The sequence below is a fragment of the Rhinoraja longicauda genome, chromosome 3, assembly GCF_053455715.1.
Source record: "Rhinoraja longicauda isolate Sanriku21f chromosome 3, sRhiLon1.1, whole genome shotgun sequence".
Taxonomy (NCBI): Eukaryota; Metazoa; Chordata; class Chondrichthyes; order Rajiformes; family Arhynchobatidae; genus Rhinoraja; species Rhinoraja longicauda.
Genome location: NC_135955.1, coordinates 60,359,265 through 60,383,331, shown reverse-complemented (window position 1 = coordinate 60,383,331; position 24,067 = coordinate 60,359,265). Strand labels below are relative to the sequence as shown.

General features: G+C 41.2%; 1 protein-coding gene across 4 annotated transcripts in view; it reads left to right on the top strand.

Annotated features, from left to right (window-relative positions):
* Positions 1-24,067, top strand: part of pcsk5b (proprotein convertase subtilisin/kexin type 5b) — a 254,563-nt gene that overhangs the window by 14,735 nt on the left and 215,761 nt on the right. For all 4 annotated transcript variants that reach the window (XM_078396247.1, XM_078396244.1, XM_078396243.1 and 1 more), the window contains exon 2: positions 813-917. In XM_078396247.1, the coding sequence (XP_078252373.1) occupies positions 813-917 (105 nt within the window). The remainder of the gene's footprint in view (positions 1-812; positions 918-24,067) is intronic.

Here is a 24,067-nt window from a genome sequence, read left to right as displayed (position 1 = left end):
CGAGCATTGTCTCCATGTGTGCTTTCTACATATTTACAGATATGTCCTTTCACTGATCTTTGGAAATCCTGGTAAGGTCTTGGTTCTGTTGCCAGTGAGCAGGGAAAGTTCCATTCTGCTTGGGGTCAACGATGATCATGTCAATAACTATATCAAGCTTTCAGCAAATGCTTCATCAATTATGTAGTCTATTAGCAGTTAAAGTCAATAGCTCATGGTTTTGGAATTGGCTCATCTGGGGCTCTGGCTTTGACTGTTATATTCATTGGGTTTTTGTACATGCAGTATTGCGTATTCTTATTTTGAATGCAGTGGAGTGGTGAATTATTTGATATAACATTTATGATTGGCACAAGTTTATCTAACTTATCTTCAAGCTTCTGTGGAGTATTTCTAGCCTTTGAGCAACTCATTCTCCAGTAAGGTTTGTCAACTACTTCCACATCTTTTAATAGTGGGTCAGATAACAATTGGCGACCACATGGTATAATTATTAATATTGCTTTCGTTGCTTCATTCTCTGGCCTTTTGACATTTTAAATATCTCTCCCAGAGGAACAAAGAACTGCTGTCATGAAAGTTTTGTCAATTATATGTGAAAGCATGATCATTTAAAACCAAACTCATGAAAGGTTAATGGTTTCTTTTTGTGTCGTGTTGCTCTTTCTTTTTGTGAAAGATAATCCTGAAGGTCAGAGTAACACTTGAGATCCTCTAGATTAAATTAAATTGAATAATTTATGCAAGACAGACAAAAGGATGAGAATTTTAATGGAACCATATGAGTTAAACTCGTTCTTTTTCTTTTACAGATTGGGTCCTTGAAAGACTACTACCACTTCTACCACAGTAGGACAATGAAGAGATCAACAGTTTCTAGCAGAGGAACACACAACTTCATCTCAATGGAACCAAAGGTGTGCACACCCTATTATTCTTGTTTCTCTCATTTCAACAGAGGTGAAAACCTCTGGCCATGAAGACGTGTTGTTTAATAATTAATTAGTAATGTCATACGAGGAAATGTTCTGAGATTGCATGGTGAGTTTGGAAGAGTTGACGCATTGTGTGGCAAATGAAAGGGAACAATGTTGTGGACTTGATTAGATTTGGGGAGTGTTCACTAGATATGAAGAATAGAGTGATCACCATGCAGAATGAAACATTCATTGTCTGTAGTTAATTAAAGGGACATTTGAAAACTAGGTCAAAGAATTACACACTTCTAGAAGGGCTCGCATTGTAATGTTTGATCTGAAGTAATGGGCCAGGGTTTGCTAATTCATTGCTTATCAGCAGATGAAGTGCAAAGATAAGTACAGTGCAAAACCCAATCAAGTTAAAACCTAGGGTGGTGCAGCTGGTAGAGCTGCTACCTCTGTGCTAGCGACCCAGGTGCGATCCTGACCTTGGGTTCTATCTGTGTGAAGTTTACACTTCTGCGATGATATGGGTTTCTTCTGGGTGCTCCGGTTTCTACCCACATCCTAATGATGTGCGGGTATGTCGATCCAAGAAACATACGTGTATGTCGATCCAAGAAATTATGGTGGCCTTAAACACGAGTAGCAGGACATGTGATATTGGATATATTCAGTGTGGAAATCAATCCTGGAATCTTAAGTAGAATTCTTGAAATGTGTACAAGAAAGACACAGAAATTGCGCAACTAATAGTTTTTATCCCTCACTAAATAAAGAATAAAGGAGACATAAAGGTATTTCTTTAATCAGTGGGTGGTGAATCTGTGAAACTCATTGCCACTAACAATAGACAATAGACAGGAGGCCATTCGGCCCTTCGAGCCAGCACCACCATTCATTGTGATCATAACTGATCATTCTCAATCAGTACCCCGTTCCTGCCTTCTCCCCATACTCCCTGACTCCGCTATCCTTAAGAGCTCTGTCTAGCTCTCTCTTGAATGCATTGAGAATTGGCCTCCACTGCCTTCTGAGGCAGTGAATTCCACAGATTTACAACTCTCTGACTGAAAAAGATTTTCCTCATCTCCGTTCTAAATGGCCTACCCCTTATTCTTAAACTGTGGCCCTTGGTTCTGGACTCTCCCAACATTGGGAACATGTTTCCTGCCTCTAACGTGTCCAACCCTTTAATAATCTTGTATGTTTTGATAAGATCCCCTCTCATCCTTCTAAATTCAATGGTTGTGGAAGGCAAGTCAATGGATAATTTTAAGGTGGAGATTCACTGATTTTTGGATTAGTAAGGGTGTCGTTGGTTATGGGGAAAAGGCAGGAGAATGGGGGGATTGAGAGGAAGGATAGATTGGTCATGATTGAATGCCAGAGTAGTCGATGGGCTGAATGCCCTAATTCTGCTCCTATAACCTATGAATGAATGAATGATATTTGAGTATTGAAATGGCCATTAATATAATTGCCAAATTTATAAATCTTAAACTTTTATTGAAAATTGTAATTGTAATTCATTTTATTAGCCAAGTATGTAAACATACAAGGAATTTGATTTGTCAACAGTCATACAAAAAAGCAACAAGATACATAACCACATAAAAATTAAACATAGACTTAAACAGCTACCACAATAGCGTGTGAGAAACCCCAGGGCACACAGCATAAGTGGAGACCCACAGCCGTCAGTTCAATGACCGTGCCACACACACACTTTTCACAGTGATGTGACCAGAGTTGTACCGATCATTGTCACTCTCTCTGCCGCCCCAACAGTCAGAAAGCCATCTCTACTCGCACGAGACTCCAGAATGTCATCATGGAGCCATGTCCCTGCAAAACATTGAGATCACTGCACTCAGGGCACTCCCTCCGAGTCCTCACCAGTGCTGGAAGCACGTCCATCTTGGTTTTTTTTCGACGGCCTCACATTCCCCACTGTGATGGAAGGCAAATAACTTGTACCTTTTCTCCTTTTCTTCCGCAGTCGGGGCGGTCGAAGCTCCGGTGGTTGGAGCTCCCGCAGTCGATCCCCAACAAAGGGACCGCCGCGGTGTTAAAGCTGCAGTGCAGACGGAGATACGATGAAAAAGTCGCATCTCTGTCGAGGAAAAAGATAAAAAAAGGTTTCCCCCCAACCTCACCCCCACATAATTCAAAAATTAAAGGTACACTAAAAACATTCAAGTAAACACAGTAAGCACAGACCAAAACAGCAAAAGAAGAAAAAGACGAGACAGGCTGTTGGTGCGGCTGCCATGTATGGAATAAACATTTAGTATTGCCTAATTTTTAATGAAATTTATCAATTAAGCCTCAAGTTATCATAAAACTGAGAAATAGGGCATGGGTTTTGGGATATAAACTCACACCTATGGATCAGGATCTACATGCAGTGAAGTATTAATAAAATAGCACAAACTGAATCTGGATCTGTGTCCAAAGCACATCAGTGAAGTTGGTTTTACTCCTGGTGAACCGTTAACAAAACATGAGCAATTTCCCAGGACTATTTCCCAGGAAGCCGTCAGAGTTTCAAAGCAGATCGGGAGGTAGTATATGAATCGAATTAACTCTGAAGAATAGTCCTCCGTATGGACCAGCGATTAGGTTCTCTGTCTTTCAAACTGTTGCCATCTGTCTGTTTAAAACTTTCAATCCCTTTTATCAATTCCTTGTATCTAAGAATTGATGATCGGCAGCATGGATTTTAGAGCCGCACATTTTGCACATGTGAGGAGAATGTGAAAACTGAATGAGTATCACTATTTAAATGCAACCTGAACAAGGTCTGATTTTTTATTTTGAAGGACTACTATTCCTTCATCCAGATATTTTTACGTCAAATTTCAGTATCACTTGTGGATGTGGAAACCACTGAGCAAAATCCAATCTTGCAGGCTTAATGGTTCACACGTTAGTACAAGTCAAGGTCCTGTTATGGCTTGATAGTCGGGAACACTAAGGTCTTTAAATAACGTCACCAAAAGGCTGCGTTAAGGAGTTGCTTAAAGTTGATAAATCAAAAACTGCTGCAGGTGCTGGAAAAACTCCTCGGGTCAGGTAGAATCCACTGAAAGAGAAATTGAATAAATGTTTTGGGTTCAAGACTCTCCATCACTGAAGTTGTAATTACTTGATGTGTCTTTGCATGCCTCCTCCTTCCTAAACCATGGCTTTGACCTTTGACTGCATTTCATCTATTTCCTATATCTCTCTGTCCCCACATTTCCGCCCCAAAAACAGTGCAAGGATAACGTTTCCATGACCTTCACGTTTGGTCCCTTCCAGTCTTTACATTTAATGTATCATCCTTCATGATTTCCATCACCTTCAATGTGATTTCAACCACAAGGCAAATCTTTCCCCTACCTTATTTCAGTATTCCACAAAGATCTTTACCTTCATGACTCTCTTATCTGCTCTTCCATTTCCACCAACCACTTCCCATCCTACAGCCCTTTACTGTGCAGCTGGAGGAATGTGGCATTTGTCCTTTTACCTTTTCGTTTTCCGCCATCCTTGCAGGTGAAGTAGTGATTCATCTAGCGTACTGCATTCATTGCTCACTTCGACTGTGGAGAAACCAACTGCAGGTTGGGTGTCTGCTTTGTGGAGCACCCAAGTTTAGTTTATTGTCACGTGAACCAAGGTACAGTGAAAAAGCTTTTGTTGCATGCTATCTAGTCAGCAGAAAGACAATGCATGATTACAATCATGTATGTTCCAATGTTCCAAGTTCATTTTCATGATCCAACAGCATTCCAAGTTCATGAATCCTAGTTCATTTGCAGGGGTATTCCTGAGTTTCCCGTTGTCTGCAATTTTAATTTACTATCCCACTCCCCCTTTGACCTATGTGGGCTGCTGCATTGTTTTAAACAAGGCTCAATGTAAGCTTCAGGAACAGGATCTCTTCCTCAGTGCTTTGCAGCCTTTCGAGACTCTACCGATTCTAGAATATCCGGCATCTTGTACTCTGGTATCAGAATTGGCCATTTTTTCTCTCGGTCATCCATCTACAATACTGGCTCAATATTTCGCATTGCATTAGCACAATTGAACCTGCTGAGCAATTCCTTCAGCTCAGCAGTTTGTGACTTTTATTTTTTCATGTTCATGCTCTCAAAATGCCCTTGGTTAACTTACCAACTTTTAATATAACTTTTCTTCACAGCTGCCCCAGACTTCCCCTACCAGAAATATTCCCCTTTTCTTGTACATCCCTACCCCACTCACTCTTCAACAAAACAAATTTGTGTTTACTCGCAAAAAAAGACAGTGTTGGATTAAGTCAGTGGGTTGGGCAGCATCACTGTAGAATATAGATAGATGACGTTTCTTTGATTTGAAATGTTAACTGTTTTGCTTTCCACTTTTCTTTCAGTGGGTATCATTTGACCTGCTGAATGTTTGTAGTACTTTGTTTTTGTTTCAGATTTCCAGCCTCTGCAGTCATTTAAATTTTTCAAATAATATTATCCAAATGATAATATAATATATTATATTAATTAACTCCATTGGCTAAAAGGTGAGTCTGCATGGAGGCTGAGGAGAGACCTGTTAGAAGTTTATAACATTATGAGTGGCATAGATAGAGAAGCCAGTCACAACATCTTGTCAAAGACAAGAGGGTATAGGTTTAAGGCAAGAGGAACAAAATGTAAAGGAAATTTGTGGGGCAAACCTTTTCCACAGAGTGGTGGATGCCTGGAATGTGCTGCCAGGGGTTGGTGGAGGCAGATATGATAGTGGCATTCAAGATGCTTTTAGATAGGCACATGTAAATGCAGGGAATGAAAGCATGTGGATCACGTCGAGACAGTGGAGATTAATTTAACCTGGCATCATTCCATGTGTTCAAATCCATTGTGTTTCATTGGTGGGGTTTTGATACTAATGTGGTGATGATAATATGTTGAAAGTAGTACATAGCAAAATAATGGACTGTTTTTATCCAAAAATTATATTGAGACACTTTATATTTAGGTGTTTAATTACATCCTTGACCTTGTAGTCTGTGTAATTTTACAGTGTTGTGCTGAAGTCGCCCAGCTGAAATGTTGGTGTTCTGAGATATTGAATATCTGTTCCTGTCTCCACTGTTGCAGGTAGAAGGAACAAACAAGTTGCTAAGTGACTTGTGAAATGTGGAGTGTTTCTGTTTATGTCATCTCATTGCAATGTCACGCAGTAGCTTTGATCAATGAGCAGTTGAGATCTTTTGTTTAGTCTCCGATGGGCATGGGAAAGAATAATTACTGTAAACATTGCAGTTATCCTTTAAAAAGAACCAGAAAGATTTGCTTAGAATGCCTGTTCACTGTATTAGTGATTGAGTCAGCCTTTTTAAAAACCTTTGTCACCCATAAATGAGCATCTGATTTTTCTTTAAATAGTCATAATAATAGTCATACAGTGTGGAAACAGGCCCTTTGGCCCAACTTGCCCACACTGACCAACATGTTCCATCTACACCAGTCTCACCTGCCTGCTTTGGCTCGTATCCCTCTAAACCAGGGGCCTCCCACCTTTTCAGCATGAGGGCCACATTATATATTTGCGGGCCGTAGGAAAAAATAAAGAAATGTCAGTTTTATAAATTTAATAATGAGGTTTATATGGCGACAAATAAATAATATTCAAATTTTAAAAAGAGCTTGAAATATTGGAATATATATATATATATATATATATATATATACCATAGGTACACATATTTATAAATAAGAAAAAAATACAGTGACCACCAGTGGGCATGCAGACAGTATAGAAATATATGGTATAATGGCGGAGTGACCATGTGTGTCACTGTTGCAGTGACTCGCGGGTGAGCACTCCGCTAAGAAATAATTAAAATTTAAAATTATGATTAAGTCGGTAGCTGCATACAAACCTTCAACTTGATAGCCTACCTGACGTGTAAGTTCGAAAACTGCCGCCGAGATCGGCCCTGAAGACCGCAGAACCGAGGAGGAGGGAGCCGCTGGCGACGACGGACACGATAAGTGGGCCAGTAGGAGAGGGGTAATGCCTCCAGCACCTGTAAGGTCGGCTGCAGAAGGCGTTTCCCCCGGGACACACAGGCGCTCGGTCGGGCGAGGAGAGGGACGTCGATCGACAGGCCGAGCCAGTCGATGACAACGGTGGAGGCCCTGCAGCAGCCTGGGGCTCGCCTAGATCAGAAGTCGCTCCAGTGCATCCAGCGTGCTGACCCGACTTTGAACATGGTGGTAACTTGTGCACGTGTGATCTACGCTAAAATAATTCCACTGTGCAGTGCACACGTGAAAATAAACCACCATTCATATATGCCAAAAAAAAGGGTTCCCACGCTACCACAGAACCCGCAGCACAGAACGTGTTAAGAGCTTGCTGCGGGCCGGAGAAAATTCCGTGGCGGACCGGATGTGGCCTGGAGACCGCTGCTCTAAACCTGTCCTATCTATGAACCTGTCCAAAATGTTGTATTAATTTGAGTATTTGCGACGTAGTTAATTTAATTGCAGTTGAATGAACTCTGTGTGTCATCCCCCCAGCAATGGCAGAGAGATTGGTTTTATTGGCCCTATTCCAGTGTTCAGAGACCAAAGGTCAGCTTGCATCAACCCCAGATGCACCATAAAAGCGATGGACATAAAGTGATGAGAACTGATAGTTCCTCACTTTGTAGGCCATCTTGTTTTACAAATGTGCTGAAGTTAATTTTTCCTGTAGCAACATTTTCCTGTGGATGCAATGGAGAATTCTGTGAGAACAGGATCTGTGCCGTATGACTTTTATCTAGTCACCTAAGCATTTGGCAAGAAGAATTGTAATCTTCAACATTGCTTCAGAAAATGTGTCTTTGCTGAACAAAGTCCCCAAAATGAGGGTTTTTATATGGATGATTGCAATTAATCTAGTGAGCATTTGGAGTCATGGAGGCATATAGCACAGAAAGGGGCCCTTTGGCCCAACTTGTCAATGCTGACCAAGATACCCTATCTAAGCTAGTTCCATTTTCCTGTGTTTGATCCATAGAGACCTTTCTCATCCATGTACATGTCCAAGTGTCTTTCTAAGTGCTGTTGTTATACCTGCCTCAACTATCTCCTGTGGCATTTCCATGTTGCCCTCATAAGTTGCTCCTCGGGTTTTGATTAAATTTTGCTCCCTCGCATTAAACTCATGTCCTCTTGTTCTTGATTCTGCAACTCTGGGTAAAAGACACTGCATTCACCCTATCTGTTCTCCTCATGATTTTAGGGACTACTTTCAGATCACCCGTCAGCCTTTGAACGGCAAGGAATAAAGTCCAAGCCTATCCATTCTCTCCCTAAGCTCAGTCCCACTAGTCATGGCAACATTCTGTAAATGTAGAAACACAACTGCAGGTGGTGGCTTATACCATATTTAGATACAAAGTGCTGGGAACCCTTCTTCAGACTGAATGTGCGTGTGTGTGTGGCGAGGAAAGATCAGGACCAATCGGAGCCAGCCACAAATGACCTCTGGCAGAGCAGTGCCTCGTAGGCCGAGGCAGACTGAGTGTAAGTGTTCCGCGAAATGGTCTGTGAGTCTACGTTTGGTCTTGCTGATGTACAAGAGCCTACATCAGGAACACCAAAATAGACAATAGGTGCAGGGAAAGGCCATTTGGCCCATCGCACCAGCACCGCCATTCACCGTGATCATGGCTGATCATCCACAATCGGTACCCCGTTCCTGCCTTCTCCCCATATCCCTTGACTCTGCTATCTTTAAGAGCTCTATCTAACTCTCTCTTGAAAGCATCCAGAGAATTGGCCTCCACTGCTTTCTGAGGCAGAGAATTCCACAGATTCACAACTCTCTGGGTGAAAAGGTTCTTCCTCATCTCTGTTCTAAATGGCCTACCCCTTATTCTTAAACTGTGCCTGGTTCTACCAGCTGGGCCAATGTATCACCTTTCTAATGTGAATTAGAACACCGATAAAGACAACAATAATTAGTATTGGTTTATTATTGGTAGAAATTGTTAACTACAATAAACTGTTATCTACAGTTTCAATCACTAATTCCCGGAGTGTAGACCTGTGCTTAGACAGGTACATGGTTTAGAGAGATAAGGGCCGTACAGGCAGCCAGCATCATCAAAGGCCCACACACCCTGGCCACTCTCTCATCTTGCTGCTACATTCAGGAGCCTGAGGACCGTGACCTCCAGGTTCAAGAACGGCTTCTTCCCAATAACCATCAGGCTCTTGAACACTGCACACCACTGATCTCAGCAACTGTGATCGTCAATAGACTGTATCAACAGGTTGTGCACTACGGACCTCGAGACTACACTGTTATGGTTACCCAGCATTAGCATGTTCATCTATCTATCTATATATATACTAAAGCTCTTGTTTGTTTGTTCCTGAACCACAGCCAAAACGGTACACGATAAAAGCAGTAGATGAGGTTAGAGGAGGTACGTGTGAACCTCTGTCTAACCTGAAAGGACTGTTGGGGTCATTGAATGGAGTGGGGGTATGACAGCTGTTGCGTCTCCTGCAGTTGCAGGGGAAACTACCTGGGAAGTCGATGGTAGGGGTGGCAATGGTTGAGTCAACCAAGGAGTTGCGGAGGGAGCGGATCCTGCAGAAGGAGAAAGGGGTGAACAAAAACAGAATCTAAAAGCTGCAAAATAGTGCAAGAGTGTGGCAACTCTTTGCGTGTTGTGCCAGACAATCTACTATTTGTCTGCCACAATCATTTCATTCTTGTACTTGTGCTATGATTTGACTGGTTAATGCACAAAGATATTCAAAGATGTATCTCGGTGCATGTGACAATAACAAGTTCATCTAAATGAAACTGAACTAATCTAAACAACTTGAGTGCATATGTCACCCTTTTCAATATCGCAAACATTTGAAAGAACTGAGTGTTTTCAAATATAACTTGCATAAGCTGCCTAAAATGTCATGTCATTCCAAATTTGGTCAAGGAGAAGACTTTGGGAAGGAAAAGGTTGTCCTTGAAGCTTCCAATTGGTCCGCACACAAACATTTTCCAGGTTATCATTAAACGTTACAGGAAAAAAATGCTTATTGATAGTTGCCCGAGTAATTTTAAGAATATGCTCTTATACAGTGTCCCCAGCAGAGGAAATAATCTGTCTTTCACTGTGACCCCTTCACCACCCTTTCTCAATGCTCAGTCTTGTTCAAAGTCCAAACTAACTAATTGGATCTTTTTGTTGCCAGAAAAGCAAATTTATCATATGCATTTTTCTCGGCAGCAATTTCTGCTGTTGATCTCGACCACAATGATGGTTTAGAGACAAGTAAAGAATTTTTGAAAACAATCTTGTATGTTTGGGTATATTCTGAAATTAATTTAAGTTAATCAGAATCTCTGAACATGGATCCTAGCTGAGAAAAACTTTTCTATCCCACCCCTCTCAATAATCATAATAATAACATGAAAATTTGAAGATGAATGTTTGCATTTGACATGATCAATTTACACTGAATAGTCAGCACAACTTCTGATGGTGGAGGCTTTTATTTCTGCCAGTTTATTTTGTGCTGTTGGATATGTGTACTACTCAATTCTTGCAAAATCATGTGTTAACCTGTCACACAACACAGAAACAGGCCCTTTGGCCCAACTTGGCCATACTGACTAAGCTGCACCAGCTACGCAAGTCCCACCTGCCCGCATTTGACCCATATCCCTCTAAACCTATGCTATCCATGTACCTGTCAAAATGTCTGAAATTTTGTTATAGTACCTTGTGTTCTTTTGGAACTGAAGATTTGGTAAAGCTAGACAGAAACAAGCATTTAGCTGTGATGCTGCATATTGCCAAGTTTTGAGTAAGGGTGATGAACCTTAAGGTGTTTATAGCTGCTGTTAGCTGAGACATTTAGCAGACGGAATAGAGAAGTTATTGGATGGAATAAGCTTGGAGGGAATAGAGAAGTAGTTTCATCTCTTTAAAGCTTGAAACTAATGTTGTGTGGTATTACAAATATAATGCAATTATGACAGTGCTATAACTTGCCAAAAGGACTGCAGGATCCCATAGATATTCCCACCCGTGCACTATGTTAGACGATAAACTGCAGAGGATCAATCTGCTTTTCTTCAAATCGTCCCACTTCTAAAGATCATGAAAGCATTTGACTGGTCACGTCATTTCTGAACATTTTATAGGTAAAATTGTATTTTCACTTGATGATTTTGAAGCTTTTCTTCAGTCAGTCAAACGATATGTCTCGCTTCTCAAAACTGCAGACAAAAACTGTGGGCAAAATTATTGAATAACAATACCAAAAATCAGCGGAGTCTCAGAAAAATAAAGTAGGATTAAGAAACATTTAGTAAGATACATGGATAGGACAGGTTTAGAGGGAAGATAGACTCCAAAGGTTGGAGTAACTCCACGGGTCCGACAGCATCTCTGGAGAAAAGGAATAGGTGGCATTTCGGGACGAGACACCTTCAGACTTCTTCAGAAGGGTCTCTACCCGAAACGTAACCCATTCCTTTTCTCCAGAGATGCTATCCGACCCGCTGAGGTACTCTAGCTGTTTGTGTCTATCTTCGGTTTAAACCAGATCCTGCAGTTTCTTCCTGAATGTCAGAGAGATATGGGCCAAATGCCGGCAGGTGAGACTAACATAGATGGGACATGTGGGCAAGTTGGGCCAAAGGGCCTGCTTTCATGCCGTATGACTCTGCCACTGATTTTGTATGCAATGGTTATATGGAATACAATGATGTGAAATGGTCATTGTTAAAACTGAACCACTCTTGACTCTGGATGTAGTGTAACATGTGTATATTGACTGGCAGGAAGTCTACAGGCCGGGTCTCTAAAGCAGTTCAAGCCAGCAAATTCATTTATCAAACTCCCCGGTACTTTAATGTCGTCTAAGCTACAGCGGTTGCAGCTCTGGACGATTACACACATTTCCTTCAGCAAGTCAATCGTACTTATGCAAATATTTGGAACGTTTTCAGTATTCTGAGAAGTACTTGTTTAGATATACTGGCTACTTTGTTCGTGGAAAAAGGTTGTGTCGTAATCAAATCTTTATTGCTTCTGTTCATAGAAAATGGATTTACCCCAAACCGTTGGCTCCATTTAATGCCTTTTTCACACTCGAACCTAGACCCTGGGTTGAAAGTCACACTCTGCAGCTGCTGAAAATCTGAAATTAAAAACAACTGACTAGACAGCATCTGTGAGGAAAGAAATGGAGTCAGGGTCGACTGGGCTTGTATTCACCGGAATTTAGAAGGATGAGAGGGGATCTCATAGAAACATATAATGCAGGCTAGATGCAGGAAAAATGTTCCCAGTGTTGGGGGAGTCCAGAACCAGGGGTCACTGTTTAAGAATAAGGGGTAGGCTATTTAGGACTGAGGCGAGGAAAAACTTTTTCCCCCAGAGAATTGTGAATCTGTGGAATTCTCAGCCACAGAAGGCAGTGGAGGCCAATTCACTGGATGTTTTCAAGGGAGAGTTAAGGCCTGTCCCACTTTAGGCGATTTTAAGGCGACTGCCGGCGACTAGGCTGTCGCCGAACGTTCGCCGGGGTGTCGCGGGCATGATCATGAGGAGTCTTCCAAAGATCGTAGTGGATCTTGCCGAGAAATCAAACGGTTTGAAATCTCTCAGCGATAGCTGGCTTGTCGCCAGGTATCGTTGCTTATTGCGGGCGCTGTCGCATGCTGTCCCCAGGTTTGATAGGTTCTCAAGATGCATTTAGAAGCACATAATATTAAAATAAGTAAAGTTATTTCAAAATACCATAAAATGCTTGTGTTTAACCAATTTATTTACTGTCAGGACATTTGACAGGTAGATTGGAGGCGACAGTTTGACGGTCAGGTAAGCGTGGGAATTTTCGCGATGTTTTTGGTCTCAGCCATTACATTTAAAGTGGGCTCCAAACCCAGAAATTCAACCCAGAAACCAGATATGCATCTCCCTTGCATTTTCAAAGAATGCCCACACTCTTTTCACAAAAAGCCACTTAACCACTTCATTTTTTTTTTTTTAATACAGCTATTAGTAAACTGGAAGTAAATCCAGTTTATTCCTTGTTACAGTGAAGCTTGGTTTTTAAGTAATCCATACAAGGTGTTATAGTTCAAAATTCTCAAGTACTTACCAACTTGTCAGTGATTTCAGTGAAAACCAGGACGCCGGAGAAGCATTGACAGTGTGGGAATTTTCACAATGTTTCAGAAGACGGTGTAATCTCGACTTGACATTGTCGTGGTCATTGCCGTCTGCTAAAAGAAAAGTTTGGCGATCTGCTACGACTTTGACAGTCGCCGGCAGTTGCCAAAAAGATCACCTAAGAGGGACAGGCCCTTTAGATTTAGCTCTTGAGGCTAAAGAAATCAAGGGATATGGGGTAAAAGCAGGAATGGGGTACTGATTTTAGATGATCAGCCATGATCATATTGAATGGTGCTGGCTCAAAGGGCCGAATGGCCTACTCCTGCACCTATTTTCTATGTTTCAACGCTGTAGTCGCAAACCTGGCCATCTGAACTGCGGTGGTGTTTCATCAGAGTTCTGAAAAGGCCTGGGATATTGACTCTGTTCCTTTTGCCCATTTCCTTTATCATTACTGTTTTGCATATCTTTCATCCATTTGTTCTAGATCACTGTCTATATCTCTGATTTCCCCTTCCCTGACTCTGTCTGGTGAAGGGTCTCGACCTGAAACGTCACCCATTCCTTTTCTCCAGAGATGCTGTTTGACCTGCTGAGTTACTCCAGCTTTTTGTGTCTATCTGTTTCATTCATGTACCTATCACTTACGAGTGTGTAGGAAAGAACTGCAGATGCTGGTTTAAATGGAAGGTAGACACCAAAAGCTGGAGTAACTCAGCAGGACAGGCAGCATCTCTGGAGAGAAGGAATGGGTGATGTTTCGGGTTGAGACCCTTCTTCAGCCATGATCAAACTGAATGACAGGGCACTCTGGAGGAAACTAGTGTCCTTATCCTGCTCTTGTTTTCTTGTGCCCTTTCAGACATTAATTCAGTGATTTAACAAATGCAAACTGAAATGCCAGGTAGCATATTTTAAGATTCATATTGAAATTATATTATTGGTTTCTTGGAGGAAATAAATTTGAAATTTCTGATTTGACATGTTTCCAAAACCTGTTTTCATGTTTGTGTAATAATACTAATTGTAGTGCTTCAGTTAATTAGCTTTTTAAATTGCAGTTGGATGTAATGTGATGAGAGGCTCTTCAGCAATATCTCTTCCAACACATCTGAAGGACTTTGAGGACAATTGTTTGGTCCTCTTTATGCGCTGATCCACAGCTGTGTTTGATTACACAAGGTTAGGTTTCACGTGGATGTTGATGCAACTGCTCTCCACTCTGTCCTGCCACTGCTGTTTCTGCTGTTTTTTAGACCTCTGTCCTGCACTAAGAACACTATTCTGTTAAACATTGGGCTGAAGTTCAGCAATGTGATTTAGACTTTAAGAGATACAGCATAGAAACAGGCCTTTCGGCCCATGAAGTCCACGCTGGCCAGCGATCACCCCGTACACTAACATTATCCTATGCACTAGGAACAATTTACAATTTTACCAAAGCCAATTAACCTACAAACCTGGGTCTGGAGAGTAAGAGGAAACCAGGGCACCTGGAGGTCACCCACAAGGGCACGGAGAAACATAAAAACATAGAAAGTAGGTGCAGGAGGAGGCCATTTGGCCCTTCGATTGTGATCATCGCTGATCATCCCCAATCAATAACCCTTGATTCCACTAGCCCCTAGAGCTCCATCTAACTCTCTCTTAAACCCATCCAGTGATTTGGCCTTCACTGCCCTCTGTGGCAGAGAATTCCACAGGTTCACAACTCTCAGGGCGAAAAACCTGCGAACTCCATACAGACAGCACCTGTAGTCAGGATTTAATCCAGGTCTCTGGGACTGTAAGGCAGCAACTCTACCACTGTGCCAATTGTGTTGGGAAATAATTGGAATGTAATATATTTTGGTGCCATTGAATTTGAGTAGTAATATGGACTTGATATGCTATTTAAAAATGGTAACGCCTCAATATCTAGGTTTTTAACTTTTTTTAAGGATGGCTAATTTAAACAGTAAAATTAATATTAAGTCAGTTTACAGATTACACCAATGAATCATGCAGCAACATGTCGCATGGTGACATACATTTTATTTCAGATGTTTGTCAGAATTCCTCCATTATAATTGCAAGCATTACCTACTAATATTATTAAATGTGAATTATTTGGCTTCTACCACATTGTCAGTACGATTGGAGATTCGGATTGTTAGCTTCTTCAGAGACCTATTTGACACCCAAATTGATCAATTGCCTTTTTAAAAAAAATAGGCAACAATTTTTTTTAAAAGATTGTATTTTCTGATTTGTCAAGAAATTATCACATAGAATCCCACTGACAAATTTCAAACAGAGAACTAGTTAGTGAGTTAAGATTTCTTGAATTTGCACTCGAGTATTGAATTTATATAAGAGCATGATGTAGAACTGCTGCATTTTCCAGGGAATTTCCAGCGGCTACTTTTCTGTCCAAGTATTCATCTGCTACATGTTAAGAAGCAAGATGTGTCCAAAAGGGAGAATGGAAAAAGAGGATGTCGCCAGGATGAGATGGATACATTTTGCTGGGGACATGGGTGGAGCAGAAACACTGGCACAGACCAGTAGAGCTGAACACTGGAAGTTCTATATATTTATCTTTGGGGAGGTGTACACAAAATGCTGGAGTAACTCAGCGGGCCAGACAGCATCTCTGGAGAGAAGGAAGGGGTGACGTTTCGGGTCGAGACCCTTCTTCCGACCCTTTTATCCTTGGAGTTCTTCTCTGTGAATTCTGATTGTGCATAAAAACTGGTCAATCCAACAGATAAAGTGCCAAAGAGCAATCAAATATTTTCTTTAAGATGAAGTCATTCCTGGCTTAGGAAAATAAGATAATCTGAGGTAGGTCCATCCAAAATATCATGTTTAACCTTGGGCAGTGGAAAATGCATCTTTGAAGAAATTATAACCAATTAGTCAAATCGGGATAAATCTGGTTGAAAAATGTTTGGAAATAGCAATCTGTTTTTCAATTCTTTATCTTTTGCAGCAAATAGCACTAGAAAAAGTCATATTTGCACCTGCTCAGCTTGGCAAATCTCGCCAGTTTTTATTAAGCAATCAAGCATTGCAGTAAAAATTCGTCAGCTGAGTGGAATGATTATGGGGAATATACTTTATCTGATGGTGAGAGGAAAAACATGTATGGCTGTTTTGTTTCTGTTAAATGTTTAGTTCTGTGAATTAGTTTTAATGTCATTTGGAAACTAATGTCACAGAAAACGTTTGTAATAGCTGTGCCACCCCACGATTAGCAATCTGAACAATTTCCTCTTTGGAAATGATACTTTTAAGTCCTTCATCCCTTCAGTTAAATATTATCTAACCTTTGGCATTCTTGCAAAAGGCTAGTGGCTGCAATTGGCAGACATTCTCTAATGCATAATTCACACTTTGGAGATCAAGTGCTTTCTTTGTGTTGACTTCATTAATTTGTTTTGCCAACTTGAAAGATTTATGTGAATTGGGCTTTTTATTGACTATTGTCATTTTTAACACTTTTTTTTATGACAATGGAAATTGTAGTAAATGTCTGAGTTTTGATCATTGTTGGAGATGGTTGTTGCCTGGCACCATTTGTACAGCTAATGCTGTATCTGGTATGGTGAGACAAAGCTAATGTGAAAGATATTGAGATGGTGGTGTTAGTTACTGGACAATGGTAGGAAACAAATTAACCACAAATGAACCATAAAGGTTCACTTCCACCTCATCCAACCTCACCTACTGTATCAGTTAGTCAAGATGTGGACTCTTATACATCAGCAAGACCAAATGTAGACTGGGCGATCATTTCGCTAAATGCCTTCGCTCAGTCCACCTGATCGTCCGGCTACCAAACACTTTAATTCCCCTTCCCATTCCCACTCTGACCGCTCTGTCCTAGATCACCTCCATTATCTGAGTGAGGCTAAATGCAAATTGGAGGAACCAGCATCTCATATTTTGCTTGGGAAGCTTACAGCCCAGTGGTATGAGAATTGATTTCCCTGGCTTCAAGTAACCCCTGCAGTCCCTCTCTCGCCATCCCTCCCCCACCCAAGTCATATCAGCTTCAAAGTTGTCTTGTCTCATTGTCTGTACTCGTTCTCACCTAACACACAGCTAACAATGGCCTGTTTCCTTTCATCGTTACTTTTTTTGCATATTTTCATCCATTTGTTCTAAATCTCTCTGCATCACTGTGTATATCTCTTGTTTCCCTTTCCCCTGACTCTCAGTATGGAGAAGGGTCTCAACCCAAAATGTCACCTATTCCTTTTCTCCAGAGACGCTGTCGGACCCGCTGAGTTACTCTAGCTTTTTGTGTCTATTAACCATTATGAAGTTTGTTTTTTAATTTCTTTATACTGATTAACAACTGCGCCTCTCTTAGAGCTGTTAATCACAATTTGGACGCTCCAATGCTGGCTGCTCTAACAAGGCTAAGAACCTGTGCTGTGACTGAGCATGTGGCAGGACCTTACCTACCTAATCATTTAACGCTTAAAATATTTACCGCAGAAATTTGCAGATAAATACATTCATGAAGGCAAAATTAAAAATGCATAAAGTTCCCAAGGCAAAGTGTCCAGTTTTGATCAGATATATCTCTGGAGCAGGGTGAGAAGGGAGTGCAGCAGTATGTTAACATATACGCATTTGTGCTTCTATTCTCCCCAATTCTATTCAAATACTGATCTGCAGCTAATATTTTTTCAATCTTTGTTAAAGCTATATTAATGTATGGGAATTCTCAGACAGCCATTTGTGCATTTGTCAAAAACCCCGATCTCTCGGGCCAATGATATGGTTTGCTGGACCATTAACACATGCCAACATAGAATCCGTTTCATATGCACCCTGCTCTTCTCTCTTCTGTCCCTCTCCTTCAAATAAACATCTGAGCGCCTTTGTGTCAGCCACATGTTTGCGGGTAAATATTCTGTCCAGGAAGAGTCTAGGCTATCCGGTGTGTTGTCAAAAGATTCCTTGCAATCCCCTGTCATGAATTTGGTTTTGAATATTATTAACAGAGATCCCGTCTGCAGATATGGCGTGCAGAGAACTCAAGACACTTCTGCCTGGGGTGCACTTTTGCAGGGAAAGATGGTGGTACATTGAAAGCTTGCTTGGCTATGGTTCCTTTCTTCATGGTTGAGTTTGGCAATACTTGCTGCAAAGATACAGAAATGTTCACCTGGGAGAATTGCTTGATGGCACTGAAATTAAATTCTCATTTAGAGCATTTCTATTCAAGAACAGCGTTTTTGTTATTGTTTGCTTTGGAAAATCCCACCTGCTCAAAGTGGGAAATGACAGGATTAAATTTGCTGTCAAAGTTTTGAACTGTTGAACACTAACTGATCTGTTTTGTAACTTGAATCTAGAGCAAATATTTATCATGGTTTTGACCACCTCTCTGTGTTTGCCTCAATTCCACAGCAGTCCGTCTATACACAAACAGAAGCAGCACTGTCCAGCACTACTATCCAGATACTAGTGTTCAATTTTCTTTTGGTCTGATCGCCTAAATGTTTTAGCTGCCACACACTTGCTGGTTGGGAGATGTTTTTTAGATTTAGATTTAGATTTAGAGATACAGCGCGGAAACAGGCCCTTCGGCCCACCGAGTCCACGCCTCCCAACGATCCCCGCACATTAACACTATCCTACACCGACTAGGGACAATTTTTACATTTACCCAGTCAATTAACCTACAAACCTGTACGTCTTTGGAGTGTGGGAGGAAACCAAAGATCTCGGAGAAAACCCACGTAGGTCACGGGGAGAACGTACAAACTCCGTACAGACGGCGCCCGTAGTCAGGATCGAACCCGAGTCTCCGGCGCTGCATTCGCTGTAAGGCAGCAACTCTACCGCTGCGCCACCGTGCCGCCATCTTGCTGATGAACAAAAACTTCAAAATAATAATCAGTGGAAAAAGTCATTGAGTTTGTCAAATAATAAAAGGAATCAATTTGCTTTAACTTGATTTGGATTTAACGCTGTGCCAGAGGCTCAAAGGTTCAAGACACTTTTCAAAGATTTGAACAGCTAATCTAGGCTGACATTCCCCCACCCCATTTGATTAAATGATTGTGGGCACTATTTCAAGAAGCAGCAGTAATCTCTGGTATTCTAGTTAATGTTTAATCTTGCAATAACAACGAAACAATTTTGATCTTGCTGTTATTCATGGGATCTTTGTGCAATTGGCTACTTTATTTCCTGCCTTGATTGACTTGTATGCCTGAATAGGGAAGATTTACATGGGGCGGTGACGTCACCCTTTGTCCCTTATTTGGGAGTGAGGAAGCTGGCAACCCTACTAATATTGGACAAGGGCGGTCCCGTACGTGCCAAACTAATTTAGCCCAAAATACGGGATGTCCCGGCTAATATGGGACTGTTGGCAACCCTATTTGAGCACTAGGTTAAAAAACACTTATTCACCACCTGCTTTAAGTTGGAAAAGATGCAGAAGAAATTCACTAGGAATTTGCGTTTAGACTTGCAGGCTTGAATTATTAGGAGAGGCTGGGACATTTTTTCTTTGGAGTGTAGGAGGCTGAGGAGTGACCTTATACAAGGATACAAATTCATGAGGGGCATGGATAAAGTGAATGCTTGCAGTCTTTTTCTAGATAGATGATTCTAAAACTAGAGGGCACAGGCTTAAGGTGAGGGGGCAAGCTTTTCATACAAGGGTTGTCTGTATCTGGAATGAGCTGCCAAAGGAAGTCAAGGAAGCAGATACAATTATGACTTTAAGATGACATTTGGACAGATATGGATAATAATGGGTTTGGAGGGCTATGGGCCAAATGCCACTTCATTCGTGTGAACATTTTGAGCCGAAGGGCTTGTTTCCATACTTTCAAGCTCCGACTCTGTGACTCTAACCCCTTTAGTCTTTACACTTCCAGTTTCTGCATCTCCAAAATACACGTGTGCATATCTGTGGGAGAAAAAGAGCAGCTGGGTTGAATTTTTTAAAGTTTGAAACAAACATGTATAAAGCAGCATGAGTTAAGTTACCAGATTTTCTCTAGAAACCCAGAATTTTGATTTGGAAACTTGAATTCCACCATAGCAGCCAGGGAATTCAAAATTCAAGTAATTAAATAAATGTGGAATAAAATGTTGATGTGGTTAATGACAACCATAGTCCACTAATGACTCAAAGTACGTTAAAGGTTGTGGATCCACTATCGCAGATGACTACTGTGGATGACTCTCAACTGCCTTTTGAAATGGCCATTTCAAGTCCTATGAAAAATATGTACAAAAGAACCGTACGTTTCTGTTATTCACAAATAAGGAATACCGAGATACAGGAGAAATGTAGGGTTAGGGTACCGAGATGTAGGGTAAATGCAATGTATTTTACCCAGAGCAGTGGAATCACGATCCAGTGGACATGGGTTTACGGTGTGAGGGGAAAGGTTTAATAAGATGGTGGGTATATGGAACAAGCTGCCAGAGGAAGACATTGAGGCAAGTACTATAACAAGGTTTAAAATACATTTTAGACGGGTACATGTATAGGAAGCATCAGGAGAGATGTGGGACTAGTAGATGGGGCATTGTGTCTGGCTTGGACAAGTTGTACCGAATTGCCTGTTTCTGCCTGACTGACTACACGTGGATGAGTTAAGCACCAGTTGTGATCTACGTGAATGGCTGTGTACGAGGTGCTAAATGACATTCCCGTTCTCGTAGTCCTGCTGAAATTGACAGGACTTAATTAGCTGTTCTTTGGAAGGTCCTTAAAGGCATAAGTGCCAGAATGTCAGTTTGCTTAAAAATCTCCAGTTTAGAAACTGCATGATCATCTTGTACTCGTCTGGCCAAAGTCATCTATTTTTAGTATGTGTTACCATGTTTCAGCTCGTCTTTTTGAAACCAGTTTTGAGCCTAAGGGCATAGCGAAAGGTTTTGAATTCATTATAAGCTCAGCTGCTAACCTGGCACTACCAATTCTAAACTTTACTGCCATGCAAACCAATACAGACCATCCTGAGCTTGAGTTACTCCAGCATTTTGTGAACTCCTGAGATGCTGCCTGACCTGCTGAGTTACTCCAGCATTTTGTGAATAAATAAGCTTGAGTTACTGTCATCTGCTCACCCATGGGAGAATTATGAGAGGAATCAATTGGTATTTGAGAGGCAGCTGTCGAATAGTGTCAATTATTGATGATTGACTGCTATAACCGAGTGCAGTGGCAACTTAGGCCTTCCCAATAAAGTCCTTAAGCTTACCGTTGACAAAGGAGGTGGAGCAATATTTCTTGACGCAAATAACAGATCTTCACGACGTTGCAGTTTAGTTATTTATTGAAGTAGCAATACAAAACAGATTAGTATATCTCCCGTCGTTTACTTGTTTGTTTGGTAAGAACTTAGTACCTCACCGTCACTCCTGTTACTGACTTACTAAAACTCTATGTTTAGTAGGCTTGGCTCCTCTGGCAACTAAAACCCTATGTTTAGTAGCTGCTGGCTTGGATGGCCAGCTAGAACCCTATGTCTAGCAGACTCCTGGTGTCACTGAAGCATTACATCAGTGCTGGGTGAATTATACTCATAATTCTGGCCCCTCCCATGGCCCCTCCCAGTCCATTTACATAAGCCTTGTATTAATCTCACAACAACCCCCTGGTATCCAAAAATAATACAGCAGGATACAAAGTAATATAATAATATGCTAAGATAGCTAATAAACACCCTCCTACACACCGGCCCCTAATTGTTCTAAGTATATAACAAAACCATTACTGATAAACATTAAAAAGAGCCATAAAAACTTCACACTTAATCAAAATAGCATGCAGTATATATTGGCATCTAATCTACTATAGTGATTCTTCAGTCTTTAAGCCACCAGTCTTTGCTGTACTCGGGTATCAGCTTCCAAGGGCAGACATATCTTCGTTATCTGTCTTTCCTAGATGTTGCTCTTAGTCTGAAGTCGAACAGTATGCACAAAACCTTGTTCATCTGGTATAGTCTCCAATATTCTACCCATTAGCCAGGATCTTCTTCAGTCTTCTCTTCCAACTTAAGCGGTCTGCTGTCAGTCCTCTTGATGCTTCACCTGCAGGATTTTCCTTTGTGCTAACATATCTCCATTGTGATATGTCAGTAGCACCCCTTACAAAAGAGATTCTGTTAGCTACAAATGTTTGAAAGCATTTAGTTTCATTGTTAATGTACTTAAGCACCGTTGTGCTATTGGTCCAGAAGATGGATTTGTCCATTTGAAGCTGTAATTCTTTTTGCAGCATTGTGTCAACTCTGGATTTTCCCGCTATGAAGTCGTGATTGTATTGCTTGACCAGCAGCTCCTTTTGGCTTGCAATGGATATTCGATTGACAGCAGAGGTAGGGCAGTCATTCCCATCCCTGCTGTCGTGGTCTCTTCTCAGGAGACCATAGATAACCCATCCAGTAGGGTTTCCACAGCATATGGTCCTTCTGCTCGACTATTGCCCAGCTCCCGAGGTTTCAATACCTTTGAAGCGTTTGTCCCGATGACTAGGTCAATGCCATAGTCAATTGCAGGAATCTTGACATTCTTCAATTAAGGTCATTGCTTCAGGTCTCATCTGCAAATGTTTAACTGAGAAACATTGTTGGTCTTATGTGTAAACACATCAGATCGTTGAATGAAATCATCTTTATGCAGATTAGATATTTCCAAACCTGAGATAAGACAACTGGCCACGGGCTTCACTTGATTCATGGTACCAATAAGAATTTCGATCCTTGGTCCTGAAACGTTCAGCCTTCTCATCAAGCCTTCAGAGCAGAAGGTAGATGGACTTCCATGATCCAAAAAAAGCATATGTCTGCAACACAGGCTCTTTACTTATACTGGTACAGTGGGGAAGATGGAGGTTTCATCACTGGCCCCAATATGGTCACATGTCTGAGATGGAAGAGCAGCTTCACACGCAATTGGCTTTTCATTCTGCTTTTCCTTCTGTTCTGTATGTACTGGTTTATTTTCCTTGTCCTTTTGTTCAATTTGAAGTATTTCAGGATGATCTTCTTGCACCTGTGCTTCTACAGGTTCTGTAGTCGTTGCCAAACTGCTTTTGGCTGTTTGCGGCTTTTCTCTTGCCTTAACAAAGGTAGGACCTTTGACAGTTCCTCTTTTCAAATAAGAGTTCATCCCACCAGCTACTGTCGAGCTGTATCTTGATTTCCTAGCCTCAAGTACATCGAGTCTTGTCTTGGCTGCTGCTATTGCAGCATCTAGTTCCAACCGTTCCTTCCATCTTCTCAGCTGTTAAACTCCATTTGCTTCCTATCAAGCTCCATTTCCAATTGTCTTCTCCTGTTCAATTGACACTTCTTTGTTTTTCAATTGCTCATCTTGTTTCTTCTGTTCTTTCTTTCTTCTCAGTTGTTCTTTTTCCTCTTTCAATTGTCTTCTGTTCTGTTCCTTTTGCATTTCTTTTTCCTGTGCCTCAATCTCATGCCTGTCTTCCATGAAGGCAGCCTGTCCTGCGAGAACAGCCAGGTCTGCCTTAGCCTTCATACGAGCAGAGTGCGTCCAAGATGCACGAGATGAAGAACGAGATTTGAAGCTCAATTTTGTAGCTTGTTTATATCTTGAGTTTTTCTGGTTTTCTTCTTCAATCTCGCGCTGTCCTTTCAGGGTAGCAACCCATTCCTAGGCGTGACAACTTGGAAGCTCCACCTGTTGAAGTAAAAACAATTTTCCCTTTGGGAATCCATTCTGATTTTAGCACCTGTTGGCCGAACATCAGATTTACGTACAAGTGTACTTGTACGTCAATATCCCTTTAAGACTTATTGATGCAAAATCATATCTTCAAAGGAATTCAAAACAAAACTGATAGCAAACTTTCCACAAGGTCACTTTGTTTCTAACATTTCCAACATTTTTCAGTCGTAGTTTTCTTATACAACTTCTGAAAAACAGCTTCCCATTAAAGCTTAATGCTACACCGGCTTTCGAAGTTTTCCTTTCTCCGTAG